Consider the following 18,948-nt stretch of genomic DNA (forward strand, 5'->3'; position numbering starts at 1 on the left):
GGCTTCCCCAAGTCAGCCGGCAGTTAACGCTCCGTGCTGCACGGTTCAAATGCGTAGCGCTGTTTCATTATATCGAACATTAATCAAATTCTTGTTAGCATTTTATTGAGGAAAATTAAATCGCGACAATTATAGTTTGTTTTATTGCCCAGCCCTACTTTCAATGTATGGGGAAAACGTTTAAATATCTTCTTCTATGTTTCACAGAAAAAAGAAAGTCATGACAATTCATTTATGGGTGAACTATTACTATAAAAAAACTTTCAAATTGGATTTCGAGACGTTCTGACCACAAATACATTCCTACAGCTCAGAAAAGGGCAACCGGGATGAAGTTGTGGCCAGAAAACATTGCGCAGCCGTGTCAATGCCACTTATATTTTTCCAAGGATAGGAATCTGACACGGCTTTTCCCCTCAAACTGAGCTGGACTGGCACATTGATAGAGCTCGACAGGGGCCTCTTCCCGACCTTAGAGGAAAAAATGCCCCACTTTTCACTGTGACTGTGGTTCGCTGCTCAAGTAGCATAAAAATGCTTTCCACCACAGTCAGCACTCCATCAAGTCATGCAATTTTCCAAAGTTCTGTTATGTTTCAACATGGAAAAACGCTAATAGAGTGAAGCTTTATATCAGGCCTTTCATAGTGAATGACAAGCCCACCTTGAGTGGCACGGCATCCATTATATAGTAAGGAACAGGGACACTGCTACAACCAGAAATGTTTTCCTGTAACTCACAGCAACTCGAAACCTGTCTGCTTGAGGAACACGAAGAGCCTGGAGCCATTTTGATCAATCTTAAAGGCTCTTACGGGGTTTTAAACACATTTTATATTCTTTTTTTCCCTATGGTTTAGCATATGATTTCGTCATTAACCACTGCAAATGGATAGAAGCTGTGAGAGCATTGTGTAATACTGCTGATGTAAGAACTGAGCCTAAATTCTCTTTATTAAAATGAGACTTCCAGTCTGAACGAGAAGAAAGGGACACTATAAGGTAATATTTCTGTCATGTGACCATCATTTTGAGCTATCGATGATAAAGTGAGCGAGCAGCTACAACTTCTCTTGAACTATCATCATAGACTGAATTAGCATCCAAATTGTCTTGATCTTTAGCTCAGTAAACAAGGGAGAAAAAGGAATTACATAAAGTATTGAGATTAATGGGAAATAAATGGTTGGTCAATTCACAAGCTCGGCTTGTAATAGAATGTACATTTATTAAGGTTTGACAGCGGTAAGCTGGGTCTATATAAACCAGTGAACCATGAATCATTAGCAATCAATAACTTCAGAGAAATGATGATGAAGAGATGGATTCAATGAGTGCCAATCAATGTATGGTCCTTTATAAAGAACACCCACTTCATCTAAATAATGTGGGACTCTATAAACTAAACAAAATGACTGAAATGTAATTGTATTATCCTTCATTAAGGAAAAAAATCTTATTTGAGATGGGTGATGTGAGATTTCTAGTGTCTACCTAGGAGTAGATCTATAATAATAATAATAATAATAATAATAATAATAATGTAAAGTGTAAAATATAATTACAAATATTTTTAAGCATTTTACATTTTACAATATTATTATTATTTTAATAATAATATTGTAATAATAATAATATTGTAAAATGTCAAATATAATTAAAAAAAAATTCCCTTGTATTTTTTTAATAAACGCATACAGTCCTCACAGTTTTTCACTAAACGAAACAGAAAAAGAAAAATATTTAATATTATTTTTAATATTATTTTTATGGACCAATACAACAATCCATAAATAAACAGTAATTTTTCTATTTTTATATATCTATATCAATAAACGTCAACAAATACGGTATATTGTCAATATTTGTTATATTGCACAGTCCTGTCCCTCAGTCTCAGTCTAATCATTTGAAACCTATAAACAGCAGGTCTTTCGATAAGCATTGCTTCAAAATCTAAGAGAGACACAATAGAACCTATTGGAGCTGTAATAGCTCACATACAGATTCTCTGATCTGAATAACCGTCCTGCGCTAATCCCAGAGGTGCACCCGTTTCACACATGGAGCTGCTCGCCCCTGCAGGATGTGTGGAATGTAAATGGCGTTTTAATACTTGGATTAAAAAGTAAAAAGCACAAAAGCTAAGCGACACCAAATCCTCTGATCCCAGTCTCATAACATACAGCCTAGCTTGAGGAACACTTTTAACCTACATAGCGTGGCTATGTGTCCGATACATATCTAACCTGATAATATCAGCAAGATGATTTACTAGCGGATGGAGGAAAATGAGGTCGAGGTGCATTAATGTACAAATGAATAAGATATTTAGTGGAGATGCTCACTCTTCTAGTGTTATCCAGGACGAGGGGGTCGGGCCGGCCGTAGTTGGGAGGGTTGGCGTGGGGATCATAGCCGAGCCGGGCCAGCATGGGGACGATGACAGGCATGTCCCGCAGCACATCTGGGGGGATCTTACCCACCCACTTGGATAAGGCCTCCACGTTGACAGGCTTGATCACCTGGTCTGTAGATCTCTCTACCCTGTGGAGCAAAAGAAGTGTGTCAGTGGAGCAGGAACATGTGCACAGGTGCTTTACCGTCTTACCGCTGTGGACTAATTGGGTCTAATTAGATTGAGCAATGCAATTAAAGAAAGCTCCAGGCTGTGTATGATGCTTCAAACGAACGGCCTTTCATTCTCTCCAAGATCATCACCCAAATGCATCCCATTTCATATTCCACACTATCCTTGCATTTGATGAGGTGCAAATGACATTGATGGATGTTTCTTGATTTGCTAGTCTAGATGTATAAATTTCAGCACAACCTGGCAGAGTTTCAATGGCTTTTTGCTGACATAAATGAACTTACCGGTTTTATTGAACTCCAATAAATGATTATAGTCTAGTTTTTACTGCTTACTGTTGCACATATTCCACTTTCTAACCTGCTAAATAAGCTGCTTCCATCACTTCACCATAAAACGTGTGTGGATTCAAAATTGCAGAGAGATTAAATATGAATCAGGCATTATGTCCCACCCTAGGTCAATTATTCATATGTCTGAAATTAAATATTTACAAAGCCATGGAAAAACCAGTTTGTTGTCAGGTTTTTGTTTATAGAGAACACATAGGAGTGGCTTACTTTTTTAGGAGAGTTTAGTTTACCTATCACTGACATTTGCATAGGGATGAACCTTTTTTCCAAGAAAATTGGAAAATCTACTGGACGCCCATCATTGTTCTCTTATGACAGCAGATTGGAACTACAAATATTGGGTCAATCCCACAAAGCCTGTCAAGCACATGTGCGTGTTATATTGCCCTTGAAAATCAAAAGAAAATAAATTATGTTTTGCACTGATATTATTTTCTTGACTATTTGGCACATTATCCCACCATCTCATTATAATATATTAAGATAATTATGTAATTATCTATTATTGTTAATTATATATTATTGTTAATTAAAAAGTATTGTTTTTAGTGTAGATGCAAATAAATTGCAAAATTATAAATTGCAAACAAAATAATAAAGTAAAATTAATACATTTCTTTTGACAAAAATAGTTTATAACATATATAAAATAATAATTTATTAAAATAAATAATTATCAATTTTATATTATTATTCATTATAAATATTACATTCATACATACAGTACATACATACACATACACAAATGCATATACACACACACACATACATATACAGTGGTGTGAAAAAGTGTTGGCCCCCTTCCTGATTTCTTATTTTTTTGCATGTTTGTCACACTTTACATTTATTTATTTAATTTTTTTTCACTCCATTAGAAAATGCTCTCTTTCTCTGTTTTTCCAACTTTGAATGGATCTGTCTCTTGTTTGGACTGAGATGACTGCAGTTGGAGACGGATGGAGTCATTGAGGCCATATCCCTCCCCGTTTTTATTATTTCTTCCCTCATAGAGAAGACTGGCTCCAGATGGGAAACAGATTACTACACTCAATCCCCATCAGCAGCCAAGACACCGGGGAACGTCAGCTTCACTGCCGCCCCACATCAGAGTGCTGTGTGGATCAAGTGCACAACACCCTGAGGTGCTTATAATCCCTGAATACAGCAAACAATGACACAACAACCAGTGGTAAGACTCATGCTGGCACGTTTAGGAGTGTGTTTGTGTGTGCATGTGTAAAACCAACTGAACGACCCAGCAGTCTGCGTGACAAACGTGCCTCATCATGCCTTCTCAAACATCAACCACAGAGCCGTGACAAGTGATGGGAAGGCCAACCCTTTCTCTTTCGGACATTTTGTTTCAGTGAAAAAGTTTCACCAGTTAGTTTACGTAATCACACAATGACATCAGGTATACACACAACCCAGTCTCACGGCATTTTGTGACATAGTCATGAAATTTTAATCTATTGATTTGTGTTCATGGACATGAATTTCTCTTTTTTTCGTGTCACTCAGCACGACTTTCAGTGTAATGTATTTCAATAGGAATTGTCTCAGTGCAGGGTACACTTTCAGTGTTTAAATCTTTGCATTTGTAAAACTAGAACTTATTTTATATTATTTTGGAGCACCTAACACCACTCCTTACCCTAAACTTAACCACTTCTCAACGATATAAAACACAAGCAAATGTAAATACGGGCACATGTATTTATTACAAAAATTGTCCACAAACAGTAGAAAAGTATTACAAACATCTCATTAGGGTTGTGCCGATAGACGATAGTATCGTGTATCGACGATAGAGATATCGCCTGTGGCTGATGCCACTGACGATAGCAAGACGATTATTATTATTATAATTATTATTATTATCAGGTTAGTAATACTATCTAATTAATATTAGGGCTTATTTGTTCCATTATATTTCTTTTTCCGCATTTTAACAGCGTTGCGTGTTATAAGCAATCACACACGATTATGTTATGCTTATGAATGCAATGGCCAATCAGAGGTGTTCAGATGAGTCATTGTTGAAACAGCGGAGTTTCGTTGTTCAGCGCACGCTGACTGAATTCTGACTCGCAAATTCTTTCATCATAAACAACAAAGTGCAGATGTACGTGCAATGTAAGAATAAGAGATTTATTCATCATACAGTGTAGATAGCTTCACTGATTTTAACGGGAGTGTATTTTAAAATGCATAAACTCGCGCTAGACTTAGCTTGTGATGATGTTCTTTGGTAATGTAAATGGTCTTTGCTCATTTTCTGTAGCTGCTTTTTGAATAACTGAGGAAATATAAGCATTATAATTAGTAACTTACAATACTTCTATTAAATTATCATGTTAAATAGAAATTCAGTCACATTAAAAACGCTGTTTTTAGCCGTACGCTGGAGTTGGTTCACTTTCCGGCAATGAAACTAAGTAAATAAATAATTAAATAAATTAACACGATAATATCGTGTATCAGCGATCTCACAGGCTGATGATATAGGACGATATGGAAATTGAGCATATCGCCCAGCACTACATCTCATATTGCATTCCAAATCTTCCGATGCCATGTGATGTCGTTATATGAACAGACTGAGTGAAATTTAAGGTTTTATTGCTGAAATAATCTTGCTCCGTGAACGCTCAGTTACAAGACACACGACAGCCAATGCCAATGCAATTTCACAATCAAATCTGACATAACGCTTATTTTATAAAAAACATTTTTTTTTAAATATTATATGGTGGCTGATTAAAAAGAAATCACCGAACGTGTTGCAGTGGCAGAAAGAAAGATGTTTCAAACAGTTCAGTCCGATTTGATGAAATGGTTCATCCAGTTCACAAAAAAAAGAATGATTAGTTTGTGAACTGGACATCACTAAATGTAACTGGAGACAGTAATGTGCTGCCATCTGCTCTTCAGAATTACAAACCTAAGGTCTAACACTTTGAGGTGTGTATTTGGCAATCTAAAAATGCTAAACTGAGGAACATCTAGTCCTCTTACATCTAGTCTCCTCTTATTCCTGGAATGTAGGAACACAGCGGTCCATGAGTTATTGAATTCACCTTCCCATCACACCCTCAGCGTTAGAGACCTGCATTTCTCCCCAGGCACCACAAAGTCCATTTATACTGGCAAGCCGCTCCGCTGTACATTTCATTGTTCAAGTCCCTGGCCGACGCAGTCCTTCATTTCTCTAATCCATTTACACTGGAATTGCACTTCGGCTGCAACGTGATTAATAGAATTACTGTTTCCCAAGACAGAGAGGACTGTTTTCTTTCTTTGCTGCAGTTATTTTCCTTAGTGGAAAACTCAAAAATCATTCATTGAAAAACAGAAAAAGCAAGCACACGTAAGCGTGGACAGGAGTAAAAGCCATTTCTGACAGCCTGGCAGTGGATATGTCATGCCATTCCCTAGAAAATAACATCCTCGGTTCAGCAGTTGCTATGGCTAACACATGCCAAACACGCAGTCTGCCTGCGCTGACGCTAATCGGTATGAATCTCTTTATGATACATAGCTGACACCCTTTGAGGTGAGATTTGCATCTGCAAGCTTGGTAAAAGCACAAATACTGTATGAAAGAAAACAGCAGGGATGTGTTGCTGCAGTAGCCACAGAACAAGGATGCAGATAAGCTGTTTGATTTAAAGGGGTCATATGATGCGATTTCAAGTTTTCCTTTGTCTTTGAAGTGTTACGATCTGTTCATGCATATGTAAGATCCGTAAAGCTGCAAAGACTGAAGTCTCAAACCCAAAGAGATATTCTTTAGAAAAATGAAGACTCGTCCACGCCGTCCTAAAATGCCTCATTCAAACACGCCGCCACATATTTACGTCACTGTGTTGGAAGATTTGCATAACAGCGCCCAAATGTTTCTGCAAAGAAAGAAGGCATAACTTTTATTCTTGCTGTAGTATTGTTGCCGTTGCCGCCACCGCCATGTCGTGGAGACGCTGTGTTTCCAAATATTGTAAGGGGCGAAACATTTCTGTCACATGCTTCAGGTATTCAGCCAACCACAACGCACTAGATTGCTGGCCAATCAGAGCACACCTCACTTTTCAGACCGATGAGCTTTGTAAAAATCGATGCGTTTCAGAAAGGCAGGGCAGAGAGGACCAACAATGTGCGGTATGTGGAAAATAATGTGTTTTTTTAACCTTAAACTGCATAAACACATTGCATTACACCAAATACATAAAATAATGTTATGTTTAGCATTGTCATATGACCCCTTTAACCAGAACTGGTTACACTGATATACCATATTTCATATTTTATCAATTAATTTCATCATATGGTGATAATTAATCACATTATGCATTTAGCACATGCTTTTATCCCAAGCAGCTTACAATAGAGGAACATAACAATTTGTCACAGAGCCAACAATATGCAAACAAACATATGCATATTAGCTGGGAAAAAAAAGACAATTTAAAGTATTATTTGCATATAGGTATTTCAAGCCTTAATTTATTCCTAATAAGGAATATTAATAATGATGCACAAATGTTAAAATTCTGGCTAATACTGATATTAAGGCCAATAATATTATGTAAAGTATGGAAAAACTGGATTTTAATTTAGAGATTTGCTAAAAAAAAATAGTTTTTTAAGTATTAACTTTAGATAATATATATATATATATATTTTTTTTTTTTTTTCATCCATCCCCAGCATATTTTATACAAATCGTTAAATAAATTGTATACACATGAACAATTAAATATACAGTATAAAATCAATGATACAATTCATTTTTAAAAATTTAGATAATATATATATATTTTTTTTTTTTTTTTTTTTCATCCATCCCCAGCATATTTTATACAAATCGTTAAATAAATTGTATACACATGAACAATTAAATATACAGTATAAAATCAATGATACAATTCATTTTTAAAAATTGTATTGTTCTAATAACCATGGTACCAACATATCATGCTTCCCCTTGATATTAAAGAACTTTTACATAAGGGTCAGGGAACTAGATTAAATACAGTCATTTTTTTTTACTTAATTCTTAAAAATAAACAAATTATAACCTATTAAATAAGATACATTGAAAAAAAACTATTAGAAAATGTTTTATGTCATTTTTGTCACTCCTTATTACAGAGGAAAGTCTAAAATGTGTAAAAACAAAAGTAAATGATGGGAATAGAAGAGGAACAGGATGGAAGCCGGATTCAAACTCTTGTCGCTCACAGGAGCACATGTGCCAGCCGCTAGACCACGTCTCCGCCGAACGACATTTAATCATGAAAAACGTACTTATACTCCCATATTTCCCAGAAAAGGTGCGTATCTTCAGTGTGTGTTCACCACCCACGGCCCATATGTACAGTAACTGCTCCAACAGCAACACAAATCACCATGCTGTCTATAAGCGGCCGGGTTAGAGAGATGAAAGAGATAATTTAACTCTGCTACTGCTACATCCATTACTCCACAGCAGGAGCTATATGACAGCAGACGCTGCATATATCATAATACGATGACACAAAGGGTGGCGATCCACTAGATTTTTTGCAGCAATCACTCAGAACAAACACGCTGGCCTTTTCTCGCCATATTGCGAGTACACAAACACACACATACGCGTTCGTAAGGTCATGCTGAGCTCCCTTCTGGAAGAGCGGCTTAATGGTCTCTGGCTGTTTGTCAATTATTCATGGAGGGCGCTACAGCTTTTTAGTATGGCGGTGTAGTACTAAAGCCAAATAACAGAGCCCTGAGCTACATGGGCCGCTCGTACTAATGGCCATGTCTCTGCCACTAGTTGCTTAAATCATGCATTCAGAATTAATGTTTATGGGCAGGTCCATGTCTGGTGGCCCATATGTTGGTCAGAGAGGCTCATAGGTGGTGAGCCGCTGATCAATAGCAAAAAAACAAGCAGATAGAGACCCGGCACTAACAAACCTAAGTGCAGAGAGCCGCTCCCCTGGCAGGTGTTGTGGGCCAGATTTAATGGACTTGTATTTGTACGTCCCCTCTGGGATAAAGGGCAGTTTCAGTGTTTATTACTAGCTATTAGGGCCCTCAAGGCTTCCCTCTGCCTAAAATCATATCAGTGCCTTCTCTGAAATGAGCTATGGTGGCTCAGTTCCCCTCAAGGACTGCAGAACCATGAAGGCTTGAGCTGGCATGCTTTTTTCAGATGCCTGCCAGGAGAGCAAAGGCACCTCTTTGGCCGAGTCCTATAAGGGAGCTGCTCTGCTGGGCTGCAACATCACGCTTGAGAGGTGTTGTTGCATCTGAGTGATGAAATATTCATGCATGTGTGCACAATGCTAATTTATATGAGGCCTTTATAATAAAATAGCCTTTAAAATTAAAATAGAATTAGTTGAAATAGCTGAAACCCAGTACTTACATTTAAAAGTGTAATATAGCATTTTCTCTCAGCGGGCAGTGAATCTTGGGATAGTCTGGACTTATGATCCTTATTTTTTATCTTTCATGGCTCAGGAAATGAAGGATGCATTTCGAGGATGCATGGCTCATTTAGAGTATTTTAAAGGATAGTTCACCCCAAAAAAAAAAGAAAATTCTGTCATCATTTACTCACCCTCAAGTTTTTCCAATCCTGTGTGAGTTTCTTTCTTCATTTGAAGATATTTTGGAAGTCTATAAAAGTCCATGGCTATCGTTAACTGTTGGGTTACTTATATTCTTCAAAATATATTGGCAATATCAGAAGAAGAAAAAAACTCGTACACGCTTAGAACAACTTGAGGATGAGTAGATGACCGAATATTCATTTTTGGGTGAACTAACCTTTAACATCTCACTTGAGGCAAATACGGTTAGTGAATAAAAACTTAAAATTCTCTCCATTTTTTATATATAAGGCACAGAGTCATACCTATGATAATTGTATGGAGCTTTTAAATACTTTTTGAAACTTAACAGCCACAGTTACAATTATACTCAAAAAAAAAGTGTTGTGTCAAGCATACAATAACTGAGCTGCATATGAACTTCAAAGAACAAGACAAAACATATGTCCATAATGCATCTGCAACAAGCTGCATATAATGCCCACTTTTAATGAGCATTTGCTTCTAATCAATGGAGACAGTGTGCTAAGGAATGCATGTGCTACTGTCTGGACATAAGAAGACAAGCTCCATCCATCCCTCCTCCATCTCTCTCCTGAGGGCCAGTTTAAGATCTCAGTCTCTCAAGCTCACTGTCACTGAGACGTGACAAACAGCAGTACTGCTCACTTAGCATTCATTAAGGATTTTAAGGATATCCAAAGCAGCCAGCCAACCCTTCACAGAGCCCAGTGAAGGACAGGAACAGGGATCTTGTCACTAGAAGGGCTCTAGTTAATTTAAAAGAGCCTGGGTTGGACTCACTAGAGCAGACACGAGAAGCACTCAAGTCTTGCCTCAGGACCAAGCGGCAACCTCCCGCTCTCTCTCTTGAAGCCAACACGGAAGTGACTTAAACTGTAATTCGTCAACTGGCCGCTAGAGGCTGGCTGCAAAAGGGAGTCAATCCCATAGACTCCCCATGTTAAAATGCCCAACTTTACATCAGAAAAAAACATGTTTACAGCCTGGTTCAAAAAATGATTTTGGTCTATATAGCTAATTTTGCCCTTCATAACAACTGTGAGGGGGTCATCTGTTTAAATTATATTAAGCCTTAAAGTTCTGCATAATTAAGGGCGTGGCCACTTGAGTGACAGGTGGATTGCCACTGCTGTCACCACCGTCGAGCTAGGTGGGCGTGGCTTCAGCAACCAGCTCCCGCCTTTTTGCCCATTTTCGATTATCCGGGAGTGATGGGCGTGACGCGCTGCCAAGACGGCGACAGGCCGGCTCAGCCCACTTTGAGCTTCAAAAACGCTCTTCGGGAACCTGCGAGTGACGTCATGGACACTACGTCCATGTTTTTATACAGTCTATGCTCAGGACACATGGGATATGAAATCCCCAGAAATCCCCATTAAGCCTGGAAAGCCTGATCAGGCAACAGTAAGAGGCATTATGGATGTTGCAGTGGTAGTGGTATAGAGCAGTGTTTCCCAACCGGGGTGCCGCGTCATTATTAATTATTAAATACTATCATTATTAATTTCTTTATTTGTTCTTATTTTATTACTGACGCCTACATTAAAATCTGTCATATAAATTGGTCTTTTCATTAGAAATTAGCCTACTGATTGCCACCATTGATGGACAACATTTTTAAATAATATTAAAAATATCTGTATGACATTATATTCTGCAGTTCTTCCCTGTTGTACCGAATATCTATACTTTTCAAATTATCATATCGAAGTTAGAAATTCAAATATTGTGACAAAATTAATTTTGTAGGGTGCCACAAGTTTGTTAAAATTTCCAAAGGGTGCCGCGACTAAAAAAAGGTTGGGAAACACTGGTATAGAGGCTGCCAGAAAGGAGAGCTGGGAAGCTGCAGCAAAACCTGAATAAATACTCTATATCACGATATGAGTCATTTCATTTCATCATAACGATATGTATCACAATATAGTTATTTTTGCTTTAAATATGATCTTTACGATATCAAAATGTTTTATTCCATAGAAATTTCATAATTCTTGTCACCAGTGTCAATATTACAAAAAACAAATATTAGCCTAAATTAAAAAAAAAAACTCAAACTCACTGAAGACAAGTAAACAGTCAGCAAATTAAATAAGAATAAGAAACTAATTGCAAGCAACAGGACAAAAAAAACTACAGTAGAACAAAAAAACAACAAATGCTATGCTACGTAATCAAATGAATAAAAACGTTATATATAAAATATATAAAAACACCATATTCTTCACTGTGTAATTTAAATATTTATTTCTTCTTATTAAAGTTATAAAAGTGATTTAGTCAACAGCAGTGAGAGATTTTCTCCCTTTGGTTGTTTGATTAACATGAATGAGAGACAGCAGGAATATTAGACTGCTGTCACTTTAAGAGCTGCCCGTATCCAATATACTGTTACACATGTGTTTTTCTTTCTCAGCTGTTTGCTTTCACTTAAGACCTAAGGTTACTGTGTTTTAAGAGGATACTTGCAAAGACCGGCTTTTTGAAATATACAAGTGTGTGTATTTAACCGTTCAAGGCCTATGAAGCAGCAAAATCTCATACAGCACCCACATACAGCCAAATGAGTTCTCTTTCACTGCTGATTGCATTTCAACAGCTCAAAATCACTTGTTTTTAAACTGCAATGCTTAAAAACGCACGCAAACGCAAAAAAGTTTTTGTGACCACAAGCATTTGTGAAGCACGTCACATTTGAGCATGCAACCGCGATAGAGACGATAGTAGAAAATCTCTACCGATTGACAAATTTCTACCAGTTAATCGTGTCACACAATCATGTCATCTCCCACACCTAATACCAATAATGAAAATAATTCAACATTCTTTATTAAATACGTAAAGATAAATAGACATTCACAATATGTATCATTAATATGCATCAAGTTAACAACATTTTAACTCCTTTGTGACAATTACATCAACTGTATTACATCATATATATATATATATATATATATATATAAATAAATGTAGAAGATATGTTTTCCAAGAGTGCACTTGGATTTCTTTGCCAATGATGATGAGTGCCATATACTACTTCTTAAAGGGGTCATATGATGCTGCTAAAAAGAACATTATTTTGTGTATTTGGTGTAATGAAATGTGTTTATGCGGTTTAAATGCACCAAGAGCTTGTAACACTCCAAAGAGAAAGGAAAAAATTAATTCGCATCATATGACCCCTTTAATTTAAGATGAACTGCGATTTATTAAGTGGTATTCATTTAGGAACTTTTTTGTGAATAGGAACAATTTGCAAAACTCTTGTACATTCCCGTTTAAGACCATTCTATGCACATCTTTAGAAAAGAGGCCTCTGGTCTCTAAATGTGACTTAGTTTCCTTCAGCTGCTTGTTGTGTTGTGTCCTAATATGCCTATTTACCTACTATATAACAGGTGAAAAATATGAAATGAGTAGCATGTCCGTATTCATATTTTTTTTTATAAAGCAGTACTCCAATGTACCTGGATGACTTACTGCTTCCACTGAAATTCATCTGATTGATATTTTACAATCCCATGGGGCCACGGGAGAGGATATGTGAATGGCCGCCGTAATTCACATGACAAAGCCAACATGGAACACTGACACTACACAAATTCATACTATATAGAACATACTTTTTTAAAGTTCACATAGTTTGTTTTTTCAACAAATGTAGCACCTTCTCAGACAGTATATGATTTCAGATAGCCATTCGGAAATGTAATAGCACACCTAACCTTAACAAACCACATTATTCATAATTTACGCTGAAGTATAACAACTACACTTTGGAATTTTGGAAAATCTCCAAAAAAAAACAGATACACAATGATCTAAAACACAGTTTTCTTATGATAATGAGCTTAAATATCAGACGCTTTCCTAGGAAATAGGGTAGTCAAGCTCCTAGTGATTTGCTCAATTCATTTAATGTGAAAACTGAAAATGAATCATTCATTCAGGAAAGGTTAAATCTGTCAGTGTCATCGCACAAACATCCACTTGTCCATTCAGTGGCTAATGATACTGCGTGTCACTGAGCCCTTCATTATGTGGTTTTGGAAGAATAACAGTGTTCAGCAGCTGAGGTGTTTTTAACTCATCCCTTTCCTGTTCCACAACAGACCATATGAAGAAGCACTGCTTTTATTGACAGTACTCTATCTTATTAAACGCTGTCTTTGAACTGTGTGCCCTTTAGCTTTCCTCAAATGTTCAGATGAGCAGACACAGAGTGAATGTTCAAATCTCAATCCCTGCTTAATACACAAGACCTCATATAACTTGATTTAGTCTACTTTAGTCTTGATATAGATTACAATAAAAAAAAATGTAAAAGGTAACCTGCTTAAGAAAATGCAGTGATGATACGATGACCCAACGTGTTTTAAACTCTGTGCTGTCTTATCTAAAGTAGGGCTGAGTCATACAGTATATACTGAAAATGTATCATATATTCAGTATTATTTTGTTGGCAGTGTAAAATTAAGCAAGACTCATGATACGTTTTCTAAAACCCTGGCAGTAAAACCAGTTTCGCACCCCTCCTTGTGTCATGTCATGTGAGAATGGTTGTTTGACACACTTAACAGTGGCTCAAATGTAAACTCAAATATGAAAAATACTCCTTCAAAGAATTTTGCACCATTTGCTTTAATATTTACAGTAATATTTACCTGCAATGTTTTTTTCTATTTTAAAAAAATTGCAGGTAAATATTACTGTTTATTACTTTATTCTGAGCATACAGTAAATAAAGAAAGCATTCTTGTGTTTATCGAAAAAAAAGAAAATTTAAGCAATTTTTTTAGCAATTTAAGAGCGAGAGCAAATACTGCATATAAAAAGCAACAATCTATATCAAATTTAGTGAAAAGGCTAAACATTTTGATTTTTATATAATATTTTAATATATAGCCAAACCCTATTTAATCTTTCAACTTTAAATTTTTTCTTCAAAGATTTGTATGCAGCATCACTTAATACTAACATTGTATTTGCTATTTATTAAAAACATTTGCAGGTAAATATTAACATTTATTAATGTACTGAGAGCATATAGTAAAATAATGATTGAATGTCATTGTTTAGTGAAAAAATTGACACTGTATTTTACTTCTTGTATGAACAGTTTTGTAACTACAGTAACTTTGCATTTTGAATAATCCTTTAATACTGTATATTAACAACAACAACCAATATCAAATATTGTTAAAAGGCAAAAAAAAAAAAAGAAAAAAAAAAGTTGTTATATTGCCCAGCTCTCATACAAAGAAAGTAGTAAGGACTGAACATGAGAAAGAGAGGATGGATATCTAGGAAGGGCAGAATAAGTATGCAGTTCACCCAGCTCACAGATTTTTGACAGACCACAGATGAAAGGCAGACCAGAGATGCTTTGAGAACAAAGAGGGGAAAGAAGTGATATGCTACAGCATCCAAATAAAAAAAGAAAAACGTGTGGGCCCTCTCTGACCATAAGCTTTTTATTTCTAAAAATGGACACCAGACAGAAGACAAATTTCTTTGTGGGACATAAAGGGGCTCCACTGATTCATGTGTTAATAGCGGTGACCCTTTGTGCTTTCAAGATTTCAATGACTTCTGCAGGCCATGTGTATATCTAAGTGCCTTAAAACACATCCACACCATATGACCAAAACTTTGTAGCTGGGATTTTTTTCTGGAGTGATTAACGAAACAGTGACTAACCTTGTTTTGTTCTTGAATATGTAACTCCCTGAAGTGCAGAAACAAATTACCTCCGAGTAGCATTTGACAAAACGAGGTTGCATTTACAAAAAAAAAAAAAAAAATCTGAATTTAACAAACTAAGACTCCGAGTAGCATTTGACAAAACGAGGTTGCATTTACAAAAAAAAAAAAAAAGATCTAAATTTAACAAACTAAGACAGTCTTTTCATTATACATCAGTTTTTTTCTATTGGAAAAAAAACAAAAAACATCGGGTCTCACGTTCCAACATGCAACAACATGTTTTACTGCTGCAGGAATGTTGCTGGTGATCTACACCCTTCATTTGCTCTATTCAGGGCATGAACTGTGCAGAAAACTCTTTAGATTCATGATCATGCCCTAGAAGCTGCAACACAACACACTGTGGTCAAACAGAATGTGTACTTAACTGCACTCAAGGGATTATCAAATTGTTTTCAGCCAGAACTGAAAATAATTTATCACTGGTCAGTGAGAATTTTAGCACATGTACAGTAATAGTCTGACAGAGAGAGAGAAACACCCACACACATCTGCTGCACATACACATAAATGAACACAAAGTGTTGTTTATGTTTGGAATAGCACACTACCATACTAGTCTGACTATTTCTGCAGTATACAGTATACAATCCACAGTATGAAACTTTCTGACTTTACCGCCAATTTACGTTGTGATGAATAAACAGATTAATCAAATCACAGTATTTAATAGATTTTTTTTCCCTAATCGATTGATCAGACTACTAAAATTTGAATATTTTACACAAATTCCTTATGCATTCTAAAATATTTACATAATTTTTTATTTACTAAAAATGCGAAATATCTGTACCTTTGTAGTTAAATAAAACTAAAACTATCAAAAACTGAAAGGCTAAAATAAAATAAATGAGATGGAAAACTTAAAAACTTAAAACAAAAATCTGAAATACTGCATAAAATGCTAAAATGACTAAAACGGAAATAGAAATAAATGAAAACAATACAAATGAATACAAATAACAATTAATACATAAAACACAAAACAAAATGACTTAAACTGAACTTAAAATAAAACTGAAATTATAAAAATTAAAATAATCATAAATATTAACACTGAATAAAATTTACAAGTTATGCGACAGCAATGTAGTCTAGTTATTTTTTTTTATTGTAATTAGTAATGTGAATCATGATTTTTTTTTATTGTATAGATCAAACTAAATATTATTCAATATACAAATAATTAAGTTTGTAATAATTAAATAAGTATTAGTATATAATATTTACATATTTACATATTTATGTATAAAAATGCTAAATATCTGTATTTATTTATGTTTTATAAAATATGCAAGTCTTGTAAAAGCAATGAAGCATACGTCTGTTCGAAACGTCATTACACATGCTATTTCACACACTATTTGTGACCTTGGACCACAAAACCAGTCATAAGGGTCAATTTCTCGAAATTGAGATTTATACATCATCTGAAAGCTGAATAATGAATAATAATAAACTTTCCATTGATGTATGGTTTGTTATGATAGGACAATATTTAGCCGAGATACAACTATTTGAAAATCTGGAATCTGAGGGTGAAAAAAAATCAAAATACTGAGAAAATCGATTTTAAAACTGTCCAAATGAAGTTCTTAGCAATGCATATTACTAATCAAAAAATAAGTTTTGATATATTTACGGTAGGAAATTTACAAAATATCTTCATGGAACATGATCTTTACTTAATATCCTAATGATTTTTGGCATAAAAGAAAAATCGATAATTTTGACCCATACAATGTTTTTTTGGCTATTGCTTAAGTCAACGGCACTTACTTGGAGAGCGAAACGCCTCCTGCTTTCCCAATGAGCTCCTCGTGGTGCAGAACTGCATCATTCCAAGGAATGTTCAGAAATTTCAGAAGTGTTCTCATCCACTTTTCCGGGTGCAGGACGAGCTGTTCGTAGTGCACAGGCAGGCACTTGTCCGCTGCCTCCAGACACTGAGTGTACATTGTCTCTATGGCCCGGTTCCACTTCGTCAGGCAGTCCCGATAGCTGCTCAAGTCAAACCCGGCGATGGTGACTTTACGGGAGATCATGGAGTGGACGGAGGCCCTGCCGTCACGGATCATGAGGATGAACTTAGCGTGAGGAAAGATCTTAGCCAGATAAGTGAGTGATTTAAGAGCAAATGGGTCTTTATTACACAGGTAGTTGGCCGGTTCCCCATGTTTTACGATGATCTCCAGAAGGAAAGCTTGCATGGCTGAGTCCAAGACCTCGTCTGTTACTCCGGCTTCGTCTAGCCGCATTTTCTCCCGGCCGGAGCGGCTCCACATCTGCTTCATGGCCAGAATGCGAGGGATGACACGGGTTTCTTCTCCACAGCGCACATCGGGATGAGCGTCCAGCATGGCCCGCATAAGAGTGGTGCCACTGCGAGGGACGCCACCGATAAATATAAGAGGCATGTCTTTATTGTAGATGAAGGGGGTGCTGAGGTTCTGGCCCGTGCGCAGGGTGGTGCGCAGGCTGCTCACCAGCGGCGAGCTGCGCTCCTCTATCCGGTGGTGGCACTCCATGGCGTGCCGACCCAGGTAGAAGACCGTGACGGAGCTGATGACCAGGCAGGCCACCAGTAAGTTCTGCTTCAGCTTGCCGATCATCTCGGAGGCGAGCTGGAGGGCTGGTTGAGGAGCCAGTGGTGGAGTGAGACGGGGAAGAAGGAAGCAGAAAAAGGGAAGGTGAGGTTGTGGTGAACGTCCGATACTCAGGACTGGCCGTGAAGGAGCGAGTGGAGGCTGGGGTCTGCTGTACGCAGCTCTCGTCGAGTACCTGAATCCATCAGGCCTGAAACACAACAGAACAGATCCTTCAGTGAACCTCAGATGATTACAGCATGTGTGGGTCAATGACAAATAAGAGAGTCTGTTTATAAGGGTAATGACCTTTTATTGATCTAGTTTAAGCACACATTCATGGAAATGTGTTCTTTGCATTTGTGTTTTTGTATTTGTATTCACGATTAATCGTGATTAATCCAAAATAAACGTTTTTGTTTACATAATATGTGTGTGTACTGTGTATATGTATTATGTGTATATGCATGCATGTGTGTGCATTTATATATACTAGGGGTGTAACGGTACACAAATATGACGGTTCGTTATGTACCTCGGTTTTAACGTCACGGTTCGGTATGATTTCGGTACAGCAGGGAGGAAAACTTTTTTTTTTTTAATTGTTTACTGAACAAGTTGCTCTTTCTTTAAATACATTCAGTTATAGTTTAAATGTTCTTAGTGATAAAAATCTACCTCAGCTTATGCTTAAAACTATAGGGAGCCCTTTTACATTATAAGGTTACAACTAGGCCTAACAACTTAACCCAAACTTAAATTTAATTACTATTTATTTTTAAATAGTTGATCAACACTCAACTTTAAAAAAATAATAATAATTGTATGCAAACATGTAAACTGCACATAATGCAGTTTTTAAATTGATTTATAAATAATAAAATTTGTAAGCTATTTGTTAAAATATATTCAATTACACAATGGCTGTCACAGCATGTTTCATAGATTAATTTAAACATACTGTACATTAAATAATTAAGACTAACAGGTTTAGTAAAATATAATGAGTATATGGTGTAATATTT

At 36.3% G+C, this 18,948-nt stretch overlaps 1 protein-coding gene across 2 annotated transcripts in view; it reads right to left on the reverse strand.

Annotated features, from left to right (window-relative positions):
- tpst1 (tyrosylprotein sulfotransferase 1) overlaps positions 1-18,948 on the reverse strand; it is a 55,371-nt gene that overhangs the window by 19,285 nt on the left and 17,138 nt on the right. For both annotated transcript variants that reach the window (XM_016452898.1, XM_016452899.1), the window contains exons 2-3: positions 17,118-18,134; positions 2,349-2,547 (exon numbers count right to left, since the gene is read on the reverse strand). In XM_016452898.1, the coding sequence (XP_016308384.1) occupies positions 2,349-2,547; positions 17,118-17,950 (1,032 nt within the window). In that variant the 5' untranslated portion in view covers positions 17,951-18,134. The remainder of the gene's footprint in view (positions 1-2,348; positions 2,548-17,117; positions 18,135-18,948) is intronic.

The sequence above is a fragment of the Sinocyclocheilus anshuiensis genome, unplaced genomic scaffold, assembly GCF_001515605.1.
Source record: "Sinocyclocheilus anshuiensis isolate Anshui unplaced genomic scaffold, SAMN03320099.WGS_v1.1 scaffold1144, whole genome shotgun sequence".
Classification (NCBI taxonomy): Eukaryota; Metazoa; Chordata; class Actinopteri; order Cypriniformes; family Cyprinidae; genus Sinocyclocheilus; species Sinocyclocheilus anshuiensis.